Consider the following 19,417-nt stretch of genomic DNA (forward strand, 5'->3'; position numbering starts at 1 on the left):
CCTAGAGGAATACCAAATTAAAGTCCTTAATAAACTCTAGTAGCATACCAATTTCAGTACCAAATTAACAAATCCCAATTCACTTAGTAGGTGCTAGTCAGCAGTTCTTGGTACCATTTGAAAACGAATATGAAACAAATTGAAAACGAATATGAAGTTTCAAGTGCTTTACCTAAAAGAGGCAAAGAGAGTATGTGGCATGATTGTGATACCCTCACCTTTTGTTCCTAACTCTCCTGTTGACTAGTGTTAATAATAAAACTTTGCAAAACCCCAGCTCACAATAAGAAATATATTTACTTTAAAATTCAGGATGCACATACACAAAATCTCCCATTATATCAGTACAGTTTGAGTCCCAACCAGAGGCGCCAAGACAAGCAGGTGAGTAGAGGCTAATACCTAGGCCAAATTTGGTACACATTGTGTGATGCCCTGCATGTGTGTGTGTGACAAATATGTATGTGTATGTGTGTATATATGTGTTTATATGTGTATATATGTGTGTATATATATGTGTGTGTGTGTGTGCGCGCTCACAGGTACACACAATTATAAAATTAAAATTAAAATTTCATGAATACTGTTGCTAGGTACAATGCCTTTTGATATTTTCTACTAGATTTTTTCTTTTTTTCTTTTTTTTTAATCTTTATTTATTTTTGAGAGAGATAGAGAGACAGAGCACAAGTGGGGGAGGGGGAGAGAGAAGGGGAGACACAGAATCCGAAGCAGGCTCCAGGCTCTGAACTGTCAGCACAGAGCCCAACTAATGAGCCATAAAATCATGACCTGAGCCAAAGTTGGACGCTTAACCGACTGAGCCATCCAGACACCCCATCTACTCGATTTTTAAAAGAAAAATATGGATCATGATATAATAAGTTGGTTTCACAATCCTCTTATAGGTTGTGATTTGCCATTTGAAAACACTCCTCTTAAAGAATGTTGCCCAGATATGTGTCCACTACGACCTCCACAGAGAGCATGGGAGCTGCTTCTTCTGCCTTAGAGGTCTAAAGTTAGATCTTTTCCTCTTTAAACACAAATAAAAGCACATTCCCTTGGATGAATAGTTTTGAAGCTGTGGGTTACAAGAAAAGATGGCAGGAACTGGGGATCGTCAACCTGGAGGAAAGAAGTGATGGCAGTGGAGAGGAGGAAGAAGCCAAGAAAATAAGTGGTGATCCTCCAATATTTCAGTGGCTACAAGGGTAACCAGATGTTGGAAGAACTAGGCATTTATCTAGGACCCTTATGGATGGATAGTCAGTCAGCCTACTGAGCATTTGTTGAGGCCCAGCTACTTTCCAGCTTCTGTGCTAGAGACTACCATTAGAAAAATAACAGCAAATACAGTCAGGTAATCATTATGCAAAGAAACATTTTTCCAATGATGCCTGATGGCTTACACAAATCTTTATTTATGATCCTCAGTATTAAGTTCTTCTGGGTGGTTTTAGTGACTCATATGGGCCCTTGTTTTTCAAGGTATTTGATGTCAATTTCTAAACATGTCTAAGCACTCACTTTTGTGCAGAAAGTGGTTCAATTATCGAGAAACAGATGCCCCCAGAAGATGAGCTTCAAGCTTACAAATGCAGACAAAACTTGTCCTAAGGATGCTTCTCCTGTATCTTCCTCCCCAGGTGAAACATAAAACTATATAAAAAAGCTTCCATTACAGCTTTAAGGGAGACTTTTTAGAATTCTAGCTTTAGACAGTTTTTTTCTGGAGAAAAATCATTATGCTTTCCTTGTATTTTAGATTATTCCATTTGCAGGAAAGCATTCATGATAATGAATACATATATCTTTTCAATATCTCACAAAGTCTGAGTAATGCAATCTTGATTTTACTGCCTTTGGGCTCTCACCAATCTTTTTAAAACTCTAAACTAAATCCATTAGAACTTGTGATCCCCATCCTTTTGCTGTATTCAAAATTCATTGTTAAAACTTGTTTGGGGTGATCTGTGAGTTTATTATTACATGTTCAAGTTATAGGAAACAGATTTTGGTTCAATAGAAAATGGATTTTCTAAGTGTAAAGCTACCATGGTAGGTAAGAAGTTTCCCAGTGTGGGAGACATTCAACAATAGTCTAAGTTCACGTTGCATCTGGGTAGAGTGAGGGAGAGATGTTACACAGAATTACTCTTTAGTTCCCTTCCAACCTTGAAATTATGTACTTTGATTAAAAAGTGACTTCACCTGCCATTAACTGGGTTCTTTTCCAGAAAAGAGCTTCCTGAACCTGCCTTTTGGAATCACATCCCAAAATACAAAATCATTTTTTTCTTAAATAAATGTATTTTTAAACAATCAGATCTAAATTAATCAGTAAGTGCTATTTGGTCTCTACTGACAACAATGCCACCACCCAGCAAAATCAAATTATAAATAATAGCAACAAATTACTACTAATAATAATTACTAATAGTAAATATCAAATAATAACAAAGTAATACTAACATCAATAATTGGTTTTAAATAGCTAAAACTTATTGACTATTGTGTGGCAAATGCTGAACTGTGCTTTTTTTTAAATCTCTTTTTAATGTTCATTTATTTTTGAGAGAGGGAAACAGAGCATGAGCAGAGAAGGGCAGAGAGAGAGGGAGACACAACACAGAATCTGAAGCAGGTTCCAGGCTCTGAGCTGTCAGCACAGAACCCGAGGCAGGGCTCGAACCCATGAACCACAAGATCATGACCTGAGCAGAAATCAGAAGCTTAACCAACTGAGCCACCCAGGCGCCCCTGGGCTAAGTGCTTTAAATACACAAATTTAATGACAACTCCTACCAGGTGGTACACTCTTATTCTCATTTAATGGGTGAGAAAACTGAGGCAGCACTCAGATGAGGCAGAACCAGATTATGAAGTCAATGAATATGCTAACTCTAGAGAACAAACTCGTAACTACTAATCTATATATAATGACTATTACATAAGTGTTTCTGACTCTTACTAGTGTCTGTTTAGTCATCTAAAGTATTTGGGAATACCATAAACATAATAGTTTAAGTGTACAATCTTAAAGTTTAAAATATTATGCCATATATTTTTAGCAATGAGAAAATGGTTAATTTATAATACATCTATTCAGTAAAGTTTTAAAGAATCATTAAAATGCTCTTGACAAAGAGCCATTAAAACACAGGAAAATATGTGCCATTACAGAAAATGCAATAGTAAAGTGCAAAAATTTTGGGGTGGTATGACCTCAACTTTGTTAAAAAAAATTCATGGAAGTAAATCCCTTAAATACTCACAATGTTTGGCACTGGATGATAATATCTACTTTTTTTCTAATACTTTTTATTAAAAATTATTTTTCTATGATGAATTTGTATTGTTTCTATGATTAAAAGAAAAAGTTTTATTTTTGGTTCTATAAAACAATTTAATTTTCTCATACAAGTTGCATGGTTTCTTATCTGACATTATGCTACATAAAGTATCATGCTCTGTCTTCTTAAATGAAGATCTCTTTCATATGTTCATTTAGCAGTAAATGGATTTGTATAGAAATGGGCAATGCAGCTTTACTGTAAAGCACCTAATTGTTAAGATGTATAGAATCTGCTGACTCTATTTTGCCCAGAGTTAAGTTTTAAAGACATCTGAGAGAAGTATTTATTTGTTTGTTTGCTTATTCATTTATTTATTGAGAGAGAGAGAGAGAGTGAGTGAGCACGAGCTAGGGAGGGGCAGAGAGAGAGGGAGAGAGAGAGAATCCCAAGTAGGCTCTTCACTGTGAGTGCAGAGCCTGATGCACAGCTCGAACCCACGAACCGGAGAGATCATGACTTGAGCCGAAACCAAGAGTCAGACACTTAACAGACTGAGTCACCCAGGTGCCCCTGCGATCTGGTATTTTTGAGCTCACAGAGGATAATGAAGACTGGTTAGGCTGGTTTGGAGAACTTAAGGCTAAGTGATATGATTTAAAATCAATTTGGGCAATTCCTTCTAAAACCCATAAGCTGTCCCCAGCCCGTAGGGTGTCAGTGTCAACCCTCAGGGGCTGAGGAAGAGTAATTCCTGCATGACCAGGTATTATTAACCTGAGGAGGTTTGGGTGTTTCTTTTTTAGGAAGACCTGGGCTGTCCCAACACAGAGGTTGTTATTGTTTGACATGTTTTTGGAAACCTCTACCCACCATTGTTGTTGATTCATTAATTGTCACTTAAGTGCCACTTGAAATTGCTGCCTCTTAAGGTCCTCTTTCTCTTTTTGACTTTGGATCTGAGTGGAAACTATCTAGCACCAGACTATGTACTTAGCATCATTTACAAAATAACTTTTAATGCTACCCTTTATGGCACTGAGTGGATAAAGCTAGGGCAAAACATCAGGAGAATTTGAACCTTGTAACTTGATCTACAAAAAAGATGTGCTTTACAAACTTATATACCTCTCTCATGGATGGAACTGTTCCTAACCTAGCATTGTTCAAAAGAATTTATTCAGAGATCTTCACAGTAGAGTACCTAAGAAGCTACCTACCTGCAAGTCATAGTGATCATTCTTGCATTACAGAAGGAAAGAACAAAAATAAAGGCAACAGTATTCTACCAACTTAATTTATTCCTGGGGAAGTCAGCTGTGCAGTGCTACTTTGCCATCACTGGTTTATAGGCTCTGAAGTCCCCATTCACTTCGGTTTTAAGTTCATGAAAGTGGAAGAACCAGATGGGTTCCCAGGAGCTGAATCTGTTTTGTAGAGGAGGAGTCTGTGATTCAGGCTTAAACCAAGGGTGTTGCCATTATGACATAGGCCGTTACCGAAAGTAAGGTTGGGTTGGCTCCTTGCCCCGGAGCTGTCAGATGTGTCCAGGGACTTGTGCTGAGTCTTTTGTGCTTCATTAAAGCCAGGCCATCAGAAATGCTACACTAGGTCATACCAGTGGTACCATCAGCCAAACAAGGATCTAAAATATTAGAGGTGATATGAGAAATTCTGGAATAAGACATATGCAGAAAGAATGGGATGGTCGTTAACTCAATCTCTTAAGTTCAGGAAGATTCCCAGAGGCAGCAGTGTTTGAGGGTGTTTTAGAAGAGTGTCTGAAGTTAGTGGACAAAAAGGAAGAAAGAGCTCTCTGTGAAAAGTCACCAAGTTTTCCAGGAAGAAGACAGTGAGAAGAGAGGCTAACAGAAGAGCAAGTTTGTGAGGCGGTAAAATGCTTGGCTAAGAGTATAGGCTTTATGTTGTAGTTGATGAGGAGTCAGCAAAAGATCTTAAGGGAAGAGAAAACATCAGCTTACTATTTTATGAAGAGTTCTTTGATGGTTGGTGTGGCTAATGCATGAAGGCAAGGTGAGAAAAGAGGGAAGGAAACTGTTGGAGAGAGTTTTATTCATGCCAATGGTGGTGGCAATAAAGAGAGACTTACAGACTAGAGAGGCATTTTGGAGATAGAATTGATGATATTTGGTTCCTGATTAGATGTGAAATCAAGGTATGAGGATGAAGCGTGTAGCTTAGATCACTAGGACAACTGTGATGCCATTAAACAGACTTCGTGCCCTCTAAAATCCATGATTTTTGTCTGGAACCTTCTCAAAACGATTGTGTGACTTCAACTGTATAATAGTTCTGTGGCATCTGACATTGGTCACTTTCCAGAGCACTTCCTCTTGTTTGATCTCATTAAATATGTAACTTGACAGATGACAATCTAAAGTAAGTGATTTGGCTAAAATCATCTGCCTGAATCTGCCCAAGGTGGGACTAAGAACTAAGTCTTAGTCTCCCTAGTCTTAATTTTTAAATCAAAATATAAATCTGATAGTTCTTTACCCTGTGCCTCTAACCCTTTTTTCTATTTTGCATGGAAGATACCAGAATTCAGAAAGACTTTTGAATAGCAGAGGAACCAGGGAGCTGTGGAAAAGCCACAAAAAAACTTAGGAGTTCTGGAGAGGAAGAGGCAGACAGCAGAGGGGCAAAAAGAAGCAAATGCAGTGAGCATCCCAGGCCTTCTGCATGTCAGTGTTTGCATTGCTACAGTACAAAGGCATTCTGTTTTACTGGTGTCTCTATAAACCTCATCCCTGCATTCCACATTAGCCCTGGGTGGTGGGAGTAGAAGGTATGTCAGTTGGTAATGGCAATTACAGTGGTCTCTACTTAAGATAGTCCCTGAGTCCCCCAAGTCTGTTCAGAGGATCCTGTGTGGCTTACTAATCAGCATTATACTCAAAATCTGTCCCTCAGAAATTTCAACCAGGGAATCAGTACATTTGTTGATCTTGTTGGATAAGATTACCTATGCAGAAGCTATGAAAATAAGCCTTTCTGTTTGAAAATGGAATCTTCACTGAGCAGAGGAAATGGAGAGTCTTGGTCCTTGCAAACCAGAATTTGTCTATTAGAAATAGTAGAATCATTTCACAATGGTGGGAGACCTATTTTGCGATTATCTTCTGTCCATGTTGGGAAGAGATAAAACACTGGTCTGAGATAAGATTGGCATTTGTGGGCAAGAAGAGAATTTTCATCTGCAGGGGTCATTATTGTCTTTTTCAAGGAGCCAAAAGGGGCAATGGTTTCAGAATGCCGAGAGAGAGAGAGAGAGAGAGAGAGAGAGAGAACAAGAGAATTCTCAATGAAAACTCCGTAAAGCACTGTTTTCTTTAAGGCAGATGTGATGTCTGTGAGGGTCTGCGATAACCACTTGCTCTAGTGATCAGCTCCCACTTGTGACTGACTGACTTCTAAATGGTGGTCAATTAATTGTACTTCACAGAATCACAATCTGTAATTGTACAGCCTTCATGCTTCTGGGAAGTTTCATTGATTATCTGCCTTCCTTCTAAATTCCTGCCTTCAGGGACTCGTCTGATTTCAGCTTGTTCCCTTGTCCTATAGAACTGTGATTGGCAGGTTTAACAACTAATGGTAAAATAAATAAGCAAAGTATTGCTCCTAAAGAAAATTTTTGACTTTTTTCCCAAATGTTTTTGTATGCAGAGGGGGGAAAGATCCGTACAGGAAAAAGGCACTCCCACACCTGCAGGTGTTCAGTTCTGAACATCTTCTAAATCTTCAAGAAACTGAGCAGACTCAACCTTTAGTCTGTTTTCCTAGTGATAATTTGTTTCTGATGAACACTTTTATAGTTGGTTTTTTTAAATTAAACATTTACACAGAAATGACTCCCTGTCTTAGGTGAGCCTGATTGATTCTTATTTGAGTTTTTTTTTTAATCATAGGATTTTCTAGCCCATGTGCTTTGATATAGAAAATAATAGGGAGAAAGAGTAGGTGGTTACCATGGCCACAACAACATCTGATTTGAGGAAGAATAGACAGGGCAGGGAAACAATGCTATACTAAATGGAATTATAATATAGAGAGGAAATTTAAGTGTATTGGCTCCACTTAGAAACTGATCAGTCAATACATGAACAGAATATCTATATTATGCCTTCACATTTATATACTGTACATATCAAAACAAAAGGGAAATTGCGGCATATGTAAAATTAAGAGTCATTAAACATATTTGAAAAACACTTCCGGGTTAGAATAAAAATGATCATAATTTCCAAATTTTAGCTATTCATCCTGAAATATCAAGAAAAGCTTTAAACAGCAAGGTCTTTTTTAAAAGAAAATATTTATTTTGAGAGTGAGAGAGAGAGCAAGTGGGAGAGGGCAGAGAGAGAGAGAGGGAGTGAGAGAATCCCAAGCAGGCTCCATGCTGTCAGCACAGAGCCTGACTTGGGGCTCGGTCTTGCAAACTGTGAGATCATGACCTGAGCCGAAATCAAGAGTTGGACGTGTAACTGACTGAGCCACTCAGGTGCCCATAAACAGAAAGATCTTGAGCTTAGCTTTAGGATATTTTTTTTAGTTCTACAGAAATGAGAAAAGGGGTTGACTTCTCATATTGGAGGGACCAAGTTTCTTTACTTGGTTTTGCCACACAAAAGGAAAAAGGTGAATTTGTTTCCCTAAACCCTCTTTTTCTAAATACTCTTTCTTCCTAAAGGCTGATTAAGCAGGCATTTCCTGGCCTAAGGAAGCCAGCAGATTCTAGCCTGCCAGCTGAAGAATTAACTCTACCTTGTGAAGAACTATGTTTACTCCCTTCTACATTTTAAAAGAAGATACCAGACCAACACTTGTATGTTGGCATTTCCAATACCCGAAGCTAGCTGGAGGGTGGGATGGAATTGGTAGGTAAGAAGTCTTCCTGGCTCAGAGCACCTGGGTGGCTCAGTTGGTTAAACATCAGACTCTTGGTTTTGGCTCAGGCTCAGGTCACAATCTCACGGCTTCATGAGTTCGAGCCCCTCATCAGGCTCTGTGCTGACAGAAGGGAGTCTGCTTGGGATTCTCTCTTTCTCCCTCTCTCTCTGCCCCTCCCAAATTCACACTGTCTCTGTCTCTCTCAAATAAATAAATAAACTTAAAAAAATAATAGTAAAGAGGCCTTCCAGGCTCCCTTCAGCAGGCTCCCCAGGCAGGCTTCCACCTACTCTGTCTTTTCAGTGCTAAGGTCTTTTTAGCTGAGAATAGAAAGAAAGAGATGAGGGGAACAGCCAACATCTGGAAAGTGAGTTGTTACTGCCCTAAAAGGATGGCATGGAGAAAGTAATCCCATGCCTTAAATTGGCCCTTCTGTGTTGTAAAGCATCTCAAACTAGCTCTGCAAGTAGCCTGAGAAGGTGGCCCCACCTGCCTCACTCCTCAGAGGCTTTGGCCACAACTCAAGAGCTTCAGGAGTGTGTGCTGGCAGGCGGGGTTATACACCAGTACACCTCAGCCAAGAGGAGGGGAGCAGAGCTGAATTTGGGAAGCAGCCGCCTGCTATGCTGAAAACCTCTGGAAACTGGCTAAGGAGCTGCGGTGAGAATCATACTACTTTTCTCAGACCCATTTCTCTTGACAGACCAGTGGGGAATTGTGGCCATTAGAAGGAAAAGAGGATGGCAGGTTCCCCTTCCTTTCCCTTCCTAGAACAGCAGTGCCTGCCATTCCCAGCCCCCGCTGCTCACAGACATCCTAAGGCTGCTCTGTCTTCATATCTGCTGCTCTCTGTGTTCTGAAGGAACCACACGCAGTGAAATTCCTCTTCCTCCACCTCAGTGCGGCCCCCAAACCACACTTCATGAGCTTCATTCACCACTGGTCTCTTCATAGTATGTCTGTCTCCTGTGAGCTGCCAGACTCTTGCTGCTGTATATCATACAGAGAGATTTAGGAATATGAAATTCTTGCTGCTGACTTAAATGGGTTCCAGAAATGCCTGGATGCACGTTGATTTCAGATCAGATATTTGATTTATGCACATTTTGTTCAAATATCCAGAGCCTGCTGAGGGATAGTAGAGTTCTAATGCAGGGAGGTAGGCTGGTGTGCATCTCAAAGAACCAATAGACTCATGAGTTGAATCCTCCTTTCACCAATTATAAGCTATGCAACCTTGGGAAACCACTGAAGTTTGTGCTTTCAGTATTGTCATCCATAAATTTGGAACTGTGTCACTAACTTTGTAAGGTTTTTTAAAGATTAGTAGCTGTATATGGAAAGCTAGATACCAAGATCTTCTAAAGGACAGAGACCATGGTTACCTTATTTAGGGGTACAGGTAACTTGTTGGCAATCTTCACTTAATAGCTAAGAATGTCAGTTCAAATCATTCTGTCTGATTTCTAACCCAAGTCCTTCATGGTTAGCTAAGAATAACTGAGTAACATAAGCCTGTTTCTGCATCTGTAAAATCAGTGGTAATAGTAGTAGTATTTCATGGATCTGTGAGGATTTAAAGACATAATGCTTCATATGGAAAGCCCGGCATACAGAAAATACTCAGTAAATGTTAGCTGTTGTTATTATAATGCAGTAATCTGTGGAGCTGGACAACTGGCATCCCTAGATGAAATTCACTTCATTTGTTTTTCTAGTTTTTTTGTTTTGTTTTCTTTTAAAAAATTTTTAGTGTTTATTTATTTTGAGAGAGAGAGAGAGAGAGAGAGCACATGCAAGCAAGTGGGGTGAGGGGCAGGGAGGGAAAGAGAGAATCCCAAGCAGGCTCCACGCCATCCATCATCCTGGAACCTGATTTGAGGCTCGGTCTCACGAACCATGAGATCATGACCTGAGCCGAAACTAAGAGTCAGATGCTTAACCAACTGAGCTGCTCAGGTGCCCCTGCTTTTTTTTTTTTTTTTTTTTTTTTTTTTTTGTCTTTTAAATGCAGAGGTTGGACAAGATGAATCCTAAGGAGCCTGCTACTTCTTTAACCTCTTTATTCCTAGTTGCATCCACATGCATATCACATAACCCCACATCTTCCTTGGGGGCATAAATTAAAAATTCAAACATTTTTTGATGGAAAAAAACTCAATATAATATACATTTTGGACTTAAAAATCATAGCCACTGCGTAAAGCCAGATGTGTCATTTCATATACTACTATGACTTGATTTCCTTGGGAACACAGACTTATAGCCACAGATGCCACTTTGCATATCCATGACTTTGGGGACATAAAGATTTGCATTCAAACACTTTGCACTGGTTTTAAGAAACTGTACTCATACAAGTTGGCTGACAGTGGTATTCGTTAGCATTTCTAGTTTCTGTGTTATTTTTGAGAAGGAACCTTAACCTGTATGTCTGCATTCTGAAGGCAATTAATATGTATCTGGCATTACACCTGAGCTGTTAGCAGCCAGTTTAAAAAGCAGCCCAGAGTCACTCCTCACCCTGCCTCTGGGGTGAGGAACTAGACTTGCTGGGCTAGGAGATTTGCATTCTCCTCAGATGTGCTACTCCCCTAGTCAACACCTCCTTTGCTACTTTATTCTCTCCATGCCCCCTACCAAATCTGCCTTCCACAATTCCCCTAAATCCTTATGGGTGTTCAGAACTAGGCTAGCACCCCCATTAAATGTAGAACAATTAATCACAGGTTTTTAGAAAATTAATTTGTTTGCTGTAAGACCACCGAGAAAATAAGGACTGTGTTTTTTGATACCCAGTACATAATACAGGCAGTCCTTGCTTTGCACGGTAGTGTGATACCATGCATGTCATAAACATGACATCTTAATGATCAGTGATAAACACTACCCTTGTCTGTGACCTCCCAAAACTTTTGTCAAACATTAAAAACTTTCTTTTTGTTGATTACCAAATGGGAAAGAAAGTAAAATAAATGTTTGTTTAGTACACTGTTAACTTGAAGAATTACAAACGTTGAAAATTAAAGTGTTTTATTTCTTTCTATGAAAGAGTAGTTCGGGGCACCTGGGAGGCTCAGTCAGTTGAGCATCCAACTCTTGATTTCGGCTCAAGTCATGATGCCAGCCAGGGTCATGGGATAGAGCCCCACATTGGGCTCTGCACTGAGTGTGGAGCCTGCTTGGGATTCTCTCTCCCTCTGCCCCATTCACATGCTTGCTCTTTCTAAAACAAACAAACAACAACAAAAAACAAACAAACAAAAGAGTAGTTTGAATAGTGCTTGCCTTTTTCTTCTCGTTGGTCACAGAACACAATAACTGAGCAAGCATCTTTTCTTTTTTTTTTTTTTTTTTTTTTTTTTTTTTATATATTTGAACACTATTTTAATTGTTGAGATGTCCATGTTTTATTGACTGATACACCTGATAGAGCTTTAAATTTTCTTCAGCTTTCTGCTACAAACAAATAATGCTTTTATTTTATTTTATTTTATTTTATTTTATTTTATTTTTTATTTTTATTTTCTTTTTTTTCTTTTTTTTCTTTTTTTCTTTTTTTATTATTTTTTTTTTCTGAAATTTATTGACAAATTGGTTTCCATACAACACCCAGTGCTCATCCCAAAAGGTGCCCTCCTCAATACCCATCACCCACCCTCTCCTCCCTCCCACCCCCCATCAACCCTCAGTTTGTTCTCAGTTTTTAACAGTCTCTTATGCTTTGGCTCTCTCCCATTCTAACCTCTTTTTTTTTTTTTTTTTCCTTCCCCTCCCCCATGGGTTCCTGTTAAGTTTCTCAGGATCCACATAAGAGTGAGACCATATGGTATCTGTCTTTCTCTGTATGGCTTATTTCACTTAGCATCACACTCTCCAGTTCCATCCACGTTGCTACAAAAGGCCATATTTCATTTTTTCTCATTGCCATGTAATATTCCATTGTGTATATAAACCACAATTTCTTTATCCATTCATCAGTTGATGGACATTTAGGCTCTTTCCATAATTTGGCTATTGTTGAGAGTGCTGCTATGAACATTGGGGTACAAGTGGCCCTATGCATCAGTGCTCCTGTATCCCTTGGATAAATTCCTAGCAGTGCTATTGCTGGGTCATAGGGTAGGTCTATTTTTAATTTTCTGAGGAACCTCCACACTGCTTTCCAGAGCGGCTGCACCAATTTGCATTCCCACCAACAGTGCAAGAGGGTTCCCGTTTCTCCACATCCTCGCCAGCATCTATAGTCTCCTGATTTGTTCATTTTGGCCACTCTGACTGGCGTGAGGTGATACCTGAGTGTGGTTTTGATTTGTATTTCCCTGATAAGGAGCGACAGCAAGCATCTTTTCTATGCTTTGGCAAATTGCCATACTTTTTTCTAAGTCTGAATCAGCTTTCAACCTTTTATCCTTCACACATTCAATGTTATAAAATATCTCTGAGAGTTCCTTTGATGTGTTTTTTTCACCAGTGTTATTTCCTCTGAAACACCTTTATCCTTTTTCATCCCAACCACTCTCCTCACTTATGTTCTGAAGTTTGCCTTTACTAAGTTCCTCTGGCTGCATATCCGGTGTTTCTCAAAGGAGGACACTGTCAACATGCCTGTCTGCCATCAGCTGTATCTTCTGTTAATTCCACTGTCCCATGTGAATTTCACTTACAATATTATCCCTTTTTCTTTCTATGCTGCACTCTCATCTTGGCAAATTCCCTCATTCAATTAACCATTCTGGTGAAGTGTCCTATGGGTTTATCACTAGGACCCAAGGAAGCAAAATGACTACATGCTTTGCTGTCTGTATGTGAATGGAACAAGATGTGTGCAGTGACACATAATGACATACTTTGAAAGGAGTGGCATGTAGGTCACTGATGATGGCATGCATCTGTTATTACGTAGTGATTTGTGGACCAAGAGCCCGTAGCCAGTTTGTACTTTATCCATTCACTCACAGTTGATACACTGTGGTAACTGAAATTTGAATCATGTTGTCAGAGGAACCAGTGTTATTTAATTAAACCATACTGTTGGAAATGCGGTCATTTTGAAACCCTGCACATGCACAGCTACTGTTAGTTGCTCATTAATAAATATCTGTTGAATGAATGAATGGGCTTATACATTCACACTGACTTCATTTTGCAATGGCAGTGTCCTAATAGCCTTAACTACAGCTTTCCCCTTCTCTTCCTTCTATATAATATGTCCACAGTAGCAGGAAAATGCATGTCAGCTAAACATTGGCTTTGAATATGTCATTGAACTCTGAGCCTTGCACCTCTTGTGCTAAAGGCCAGCTCCTAGCTACTTTTTTTTTTTAATCAAACTTCTCCCTCTGTACCCAGCTTCACCTGTGAAAAAAACTAATCTGATCAACAGATTCACAAACTACTGAAAGGACTCTCAGGTCCCAGGGTAGTTTGTCCCTTTCACTGAAAGAAAGGGATCAGCATTTTGCAAAAGAGCTGTCTTGAGTCTTGCCTTCACAAAGGGTGCTCAGAACCTGTAAGCAGCAGAGAAGAAGGATCTTGTGTTGGTGGAACTTCTCTGGCCTTCTTATCTCACTAAAATCCAATAATCAAGAAAACCCTAAATCCATAATTAAAAATGTAGAGGAGACCTTCGGGAGACGGGGGTGACTCAGAGATCAAGGGTGACTTAGCCCTTGGTCTGAAGGAGTTTACATTCCAACATGGGCTGTGAATCCTGCATACATGGAAGCCAAAATAGTGATGGTTACCAGCACTGGTTTTGTCTGATATGGGTTCAGGATTGGTTCTGTAACTTCCTAGCTCAGTGATCTTTCCCAAGTTACTTAGGCTCTCAGAAACTCATTTCTCCATCTGTAGACTGTAATAATTATCTCCCAGGGTTTTTGAGTCTTAAACATGGTAAGGAATGCAATTCACTTAAAGTAGTATCTTTTGTAGAGTAAGAGCTTGGGAAACAGGAACAGTTTTAGTTACTGAGACATAATTCAGGTGGATGTCATTCTTTTCACCAAGATTGTCTTGTCCACGGTGTGCAGGGTTGTGGTTTCTCTATGCGAACATGCTCTATGTTCGTGGGGGACCAAAGACTAAAACCTGTCTGTGTCTACTGCCTCCTTATCAACTGTCATTTGGTGGTTGAGCATCTATATTATATTCTGCCTCTGTAGAGTCACACTCGTAAATTCTTTTGAAATACCTCTTTTGAGTATGTTCAGAAGCATTTTCAAAGCTTTCAAGAACAAGACACTCTAGTCACAGTGGCAGGGCCTGCTTGCTTCTCTGCTAACAGTACAGCCTCTCCTGGAATGACCAGCAGGCCCCAGGGGGAGCAGTGCTCTGTGCCCTCACCACTATGTGCAGACACTTGGAGACTTTTTAAGAAAGGCACTGAGTTAGTCACTGTTATGCCTGAATGCTGGCTGGGCGGTGGCTCCCGGTTGTGGCTGTGTGAAGAATTTAAAAAGTGTAGATCCTCCCCTGGGATTTGGCTTCAGTGTGTCTGGAGTACAGGTGAGACACCTGCATTATACAAATGTTTCCAACGTGAGATGCAGGCCGAGCTGAGAACTTCTGTTCTAGTGCCTATAGGTGCGAGAGTCTAAGGACAAAACTAGCCCTGGCTGTGGTTGTCTGGCCGTGAATGTGACCTTCTCTTGCCTAGAGACTAGCCTGGCCTGGGAGGTGCAAGCTGGCCCTATGGTCTGTCAGAACTTGGTTGCTATTTATTCTTTTTACTCCAGGGCAACTGTTCTCAGTCAGCATCATCCCTTTATCTTGACTGAACTTTTTATAACAGCTACCTAACTGGCCTCCTGACTTTACCTCACTCTCTTATCCTCTCAGTCCACTCTCTACTCTGCCAACAAAGTCATCTAGCTAAAATGAGGATTCCATTGTCACTGCCCCATCTTCTAGCCACAGAGAACTGGTCTTTGTTTTCAGCACAGGATATTTCTTAAGACCTTCATGCATTTGTTTTCCTTCTGGAACACCCTACCTCCCAATTAATATTAACAGCATTGTTTTCATAAATAACAAAATTTTCTTTATTCGAAAATATAATCCTGTGCTAAGTGTTTTCTACACATGCTTGATAGACTCGTAGTGACCTTAGAAGCCTAGTCCTAAAGACCTGCTCTGAGAAGACTCTCCTACCTGCAACTGCCCTTTCCTTTGTGCCCCTAGAGCACTATCAAAGAATTCAGGGTATTGCTTTGTAATTTGCCATTGATGACTCATCTGTCCTCCTAGGGGCACAGGCTGCATTTGTCTCTGTAATCCCTTGGGCAGAATGGGCCACCAGCAGTCATGGGCCACTAGGGGGATTGGGGGAGTGAGTCTGGGGGCAAATCATCTTCAATCTAAAGAGACATCTGGATGCAGATTGTTCATTTGACAGTGGATCAGTAGCCATAATGGTGTCATCATTAGTAAGTCATTTGGGTACAGAAAAGATGCATTCTAAAGGCGCTGCCTTTACACAAGCGGTGTGAGGTAGCATTGGCTTCCAAGGCGTTCCAAAGTGCTCGCAGACCAGACCTCCCACCACAACTGCCACATTATGGGTTAACTTTGTTTGTTAGCACAGAAAGGCTGAATTGTATTGTGTCATCTATCAGGAAGCTATTTCACCAACAAACTAATGAAAGGCGGTACATTTTTTGTGTGTGCCCTTTTTTTTTCTCTTAGCCCTCTGTTTTTACAGGCAGAGACTGTAATCAGCTGTCATGATAGCTATAATCAATTAGCTTATGGGCTGTTTTACTCCATCTGGACTAATTGAATAGTTGCTTTTGTTTTTATTTTTGTTTTCCCTCTCTGCTCATTCCTGACTGTTACTATTGAACCATGTAACTAAGCCCCCCACAAAACCATCAGCCACTCCTCTCTCTCTAGCAGCCTTCTTTAAGATGGAGCAGTAACCCATTCATCTCCAGACAGCTTCACATCTGCATTAATAATGAAGGGTTATTTATTTAAAAATTATACTGAAGTGGGTCCTCTGGTGTTAAAGTGAAAAGCAAACATTTAACTCATTGGATGATTTATTTAAATTTAAAATCCCAGAGGGACACTTGGGTGGCTCAGCATCTGACTCTTGGCTTTAGCTGAGGTCATGATTTCATGATTCATGAGATTGAGCCCCACATCAGGTTGTGGTGGCAAGTGCAGAGCCTGCTTGGGATTCTCTCTCTCTCTCTCTCTCTCTCTGCCTCTCCACCACTTGGGCTGTCTCTGTGTCTCTCAAAATAAATAAATAAACTTAAATAAAATAAAATAAGCAGAGGATTGCTTTTAGTGAATTTGTATTGGTGTTTGTGTCGTTGACAGCCAGCTCTGCAAATCATGTCTTCTGTAGCTTCAAAGGAAAAATCTTAAGACTTTATAATGTAGAGGGGTAGCCTGTGCATCCTTTAAAATACAGGAGCTCTATTGCACTAAAGAAGTTTAAGCAGAATGTCAGAGGAGTAAAATTAAGGAAGGAGAGGGGATAGATACCAGAAAAGATTTGTTTCTTTTGAAGCTGAGATTTTTCTTCAGTAAACCACAAGACAGAAATGTTTCCCTGACAGTAAACTTAGAAACACAGTTAAGCAGAGAACTTTTAAGAGTTAGATGAACATTTCAGCAAACATTATTTGCATGTCTACACAATTCCAGATCCTAGGCAAGGACAAAATGGAAAGTAAGACCTAACCCCTGCCTTCAAGGATCTCAAAGTCTAGTAGAAGAAGAAAGATTCACAAAATAACAAACACTGGGGCTCCTGACTGGTCAGTTGGTAGAGGATGTGACTCTTGATCTTGAGGTTGTAAGTTTGAGCCCCATGTTGGGTGTGGAGATTACTAAAAAAATAATAATGATAATAAATAAATAAACTTTAAAAAACACTATACAGCATTAAAGGGGCATATAATGGCAAAAGAGAAGAAGTGGGATTAGAGAAAGAAAACATCCCTTTTCCAAAACCTGCTGTTGTGTGCTCAAAAGGAAGTCAGCCCTGACCCTCTGTCTTCAGGTTTCTATTTACAAAATGGGTATAATCCATGCCAGTGACCTAATTCTTTTTAGAATTCATTTTGGAGAGCAATTAGAAAGGACTCTGAGCTGTTTATACAGCCCTGAGGATACATGTTACATAAAGTCCTTGTTTAAAACATAGTACATGTAAAACAATTGTCATTGAAGTATTCATTAAATTTTGTCACCAACTTCATGTAAAGCCCACTGGGGGATCTTGAAGGTCTTGCAGAAATAAAAAAAAAAAAAAAAAAAAAAAAACTAAGCAACAGTATTAATTCCACTGATTAGGTAGGGAAAGCCAAGATGTGAGGGTAAGGGACCTGGCCAAGTACCCCAGGACCTGCTACCAAGGCTGCTGGCTCCTTGCAGTCAATTTTAATGACCCTGCTCTCTTCACTTCCTTGTCTCTGTGCTTGGGGCTCTGGTTATAGATTTATTGACATACAGTTTTCTTCTGCAGAGAATTCAAACAAAAACTAGCAAATAAACCAAATAACTGTGCTCCTGACTTTAGAGATAGGATTCTTTTCATGGAGTTTTAGAATGTATTCAGCAGATCTTCATTGAACATCTGCTAGGTGCTGGGCACGGTATGAGGCATCGGAGGACAAATCAGACACGGTCTGCATCTTCACAGAACTTAGATTCCAATTATGGGGCAATTACAATACAGTGCAATCAATGCCACAGAGGTCTTGCAAGCTACCCGTAACTCAGCTTGACAAAACAATCAGAGAAGCCTCCCTGCAGAAAAAAAATGTCAAAGCAGAGCTGTGCAATTTTGAGAAATTAGTCTTGAAGAAAAGAAAGGGGGAAGAATAGTAAGTAGAAAAGGAGGACAGCAAGAAGGAATACTCAGCCTCTCCTAGAAGGTGAAAGGAGTTCAGTTGGCAGGAGCATAGACCTGTGTGTGATGGAGTCTGGATTGCTAAGGAGGACCTGGATCACAGAAGGTTTTTTATCCCCAAGCTGGGGTTTGATCTTTAGTCTGAAGGCGCTGGGGCCAGTTAAGTGATTTGAAGCAGAAAAGTGACAGGAGCAATATTGCCATTAGAAAAAATCACTTATCTCTGCTGTGAGCAGAATGGATAGTAGGGAAGATACTTTTTGAGAAGACAGGTATGAAGATTGTTCGTCTAAGGGGTCAACGGGTCAGAAGTAGGTCTCAGCTGGCTACTGTCACAGCTCTTTTTTGTGTGAAATACTGTAAGGATTACACTCATGGTCATTCCCAGGCTTTTTGAATAGAAGGACTCTCTTCTTAACTACCTGAGAGTAGTTATATTTTTAGATTTTGGCAATACAGATAATACTTCATGATACAATAATATATTGAATTAAATTTTAACTAAGGCATATTTAGTCATAGTGTAACCTATGTACATTTAACATTAAAATAACATATATGTAGAAGGCATTGATTCAGTCTATGGAATATTCTGTGCCTGGTGGATTTGAGGATTCTTTGTCAAAACACTAGGGATTGTCATGAGTTTTTGGTCCTTAAACTTGAACCCAGAGGCAAGAAAGATTTAGAATTGTAGTTATCAGTAGTTAATATGTTAACTAATCCTTTTCTGGAGATTGATACCTATTATTTGTTGACCTTACTGTATTCAGTAGTCTCACATGTACAGCCTCATTTTACTAACAGAGAAATTCATAGCACGGTTTGGCTCCTGACTAACGTTACTTTAATACCTCCTGGTGTTAAATGGATTGAATGTTTGAATTCCAGTTCTACCACCTACCATCAGTGTCATTTGGGGAAAATTATTTAATTACTAGTACTATCTGTTTCCTTACCTGTGAACTGGGTATAATATCTACCACATGGAGTTAGATGATTATTAAAGTAGATAGTGATGTTAAAAACCTGATAAATTTTTTAATGTTTATTTATTTATTTTGAGAGAGAGAGAGAGAGAGAGTAAGCAAGCAGAGGAAGGACAGAAAGGGAGAGAGAGAATCCCATGCAGGCTCCACGCTGGCAGCACAGAGCCCAACGCCAGGCTCAATCTCCAGAACCGTGAGTCATGACCTGAGCTGAAATCAAAAGTCAGATGCTTAACCAACTGAACCACCCAGGTGCCCCCAAAACCTGATAAATTTTAATAAATTATCTTCCCATCATGCCTTCTTTTCCTTTTACCCCTTCCTTATCTCTTTTTCTCCGCATTTCC

General features: G+C 39.8%; 1 protein-coding gene across 23 annotated transcripts in view; it reads left to right on the forward strand.

Moving 5' to 3' along the window:
• Window positions 1-19,417, forward strand: part of DLG2 (discs large MAGUK scaffold protein 2) — a 2,073,554-nt gene that overhangs the window by 1,823,553 nt on the left and 230,584 nt on the right. Inside the window, exon 1 of one of the 23 annotated variants that reach the window (XM_043580083.1) lies at window positions 8,746-8,870. The exons of 21 other annotated variants lie outside the window; for them this stretch is intronic. In XM_043580083.1, coding sequence (XP_043436018.1) covers window positions 8,834-8,870 — 37 coding nt within the window. In that variant the 5' untranslated portion in view covers window positions 8,746-8,833. Of the gene's footprint in view, window positions 1-8,745; window positions 8,871-19,417 lie in introns of those variants that run through there. One more of the 23 variants, XM_043580084.1, reaches the window with a different exon arrangement.

The sequence above is a fragment of the Prionailurus bengalensis genome, chromosome D1 (genome assembly GCF_016509475.1).
Source record: "Prionailurus bengalensis isolate Pbe53 chromosome D1, Fcat_Pben_1.1_paternal_pri, whole genome shotgun sequence".
In the NCBI taxonomy this organism is placed as follows: Eukaryota; Metazoa; Chordata; class Mammalia; order Carnivora; family Felidae; genus Prionailurus; species Prionailurus bengalensis.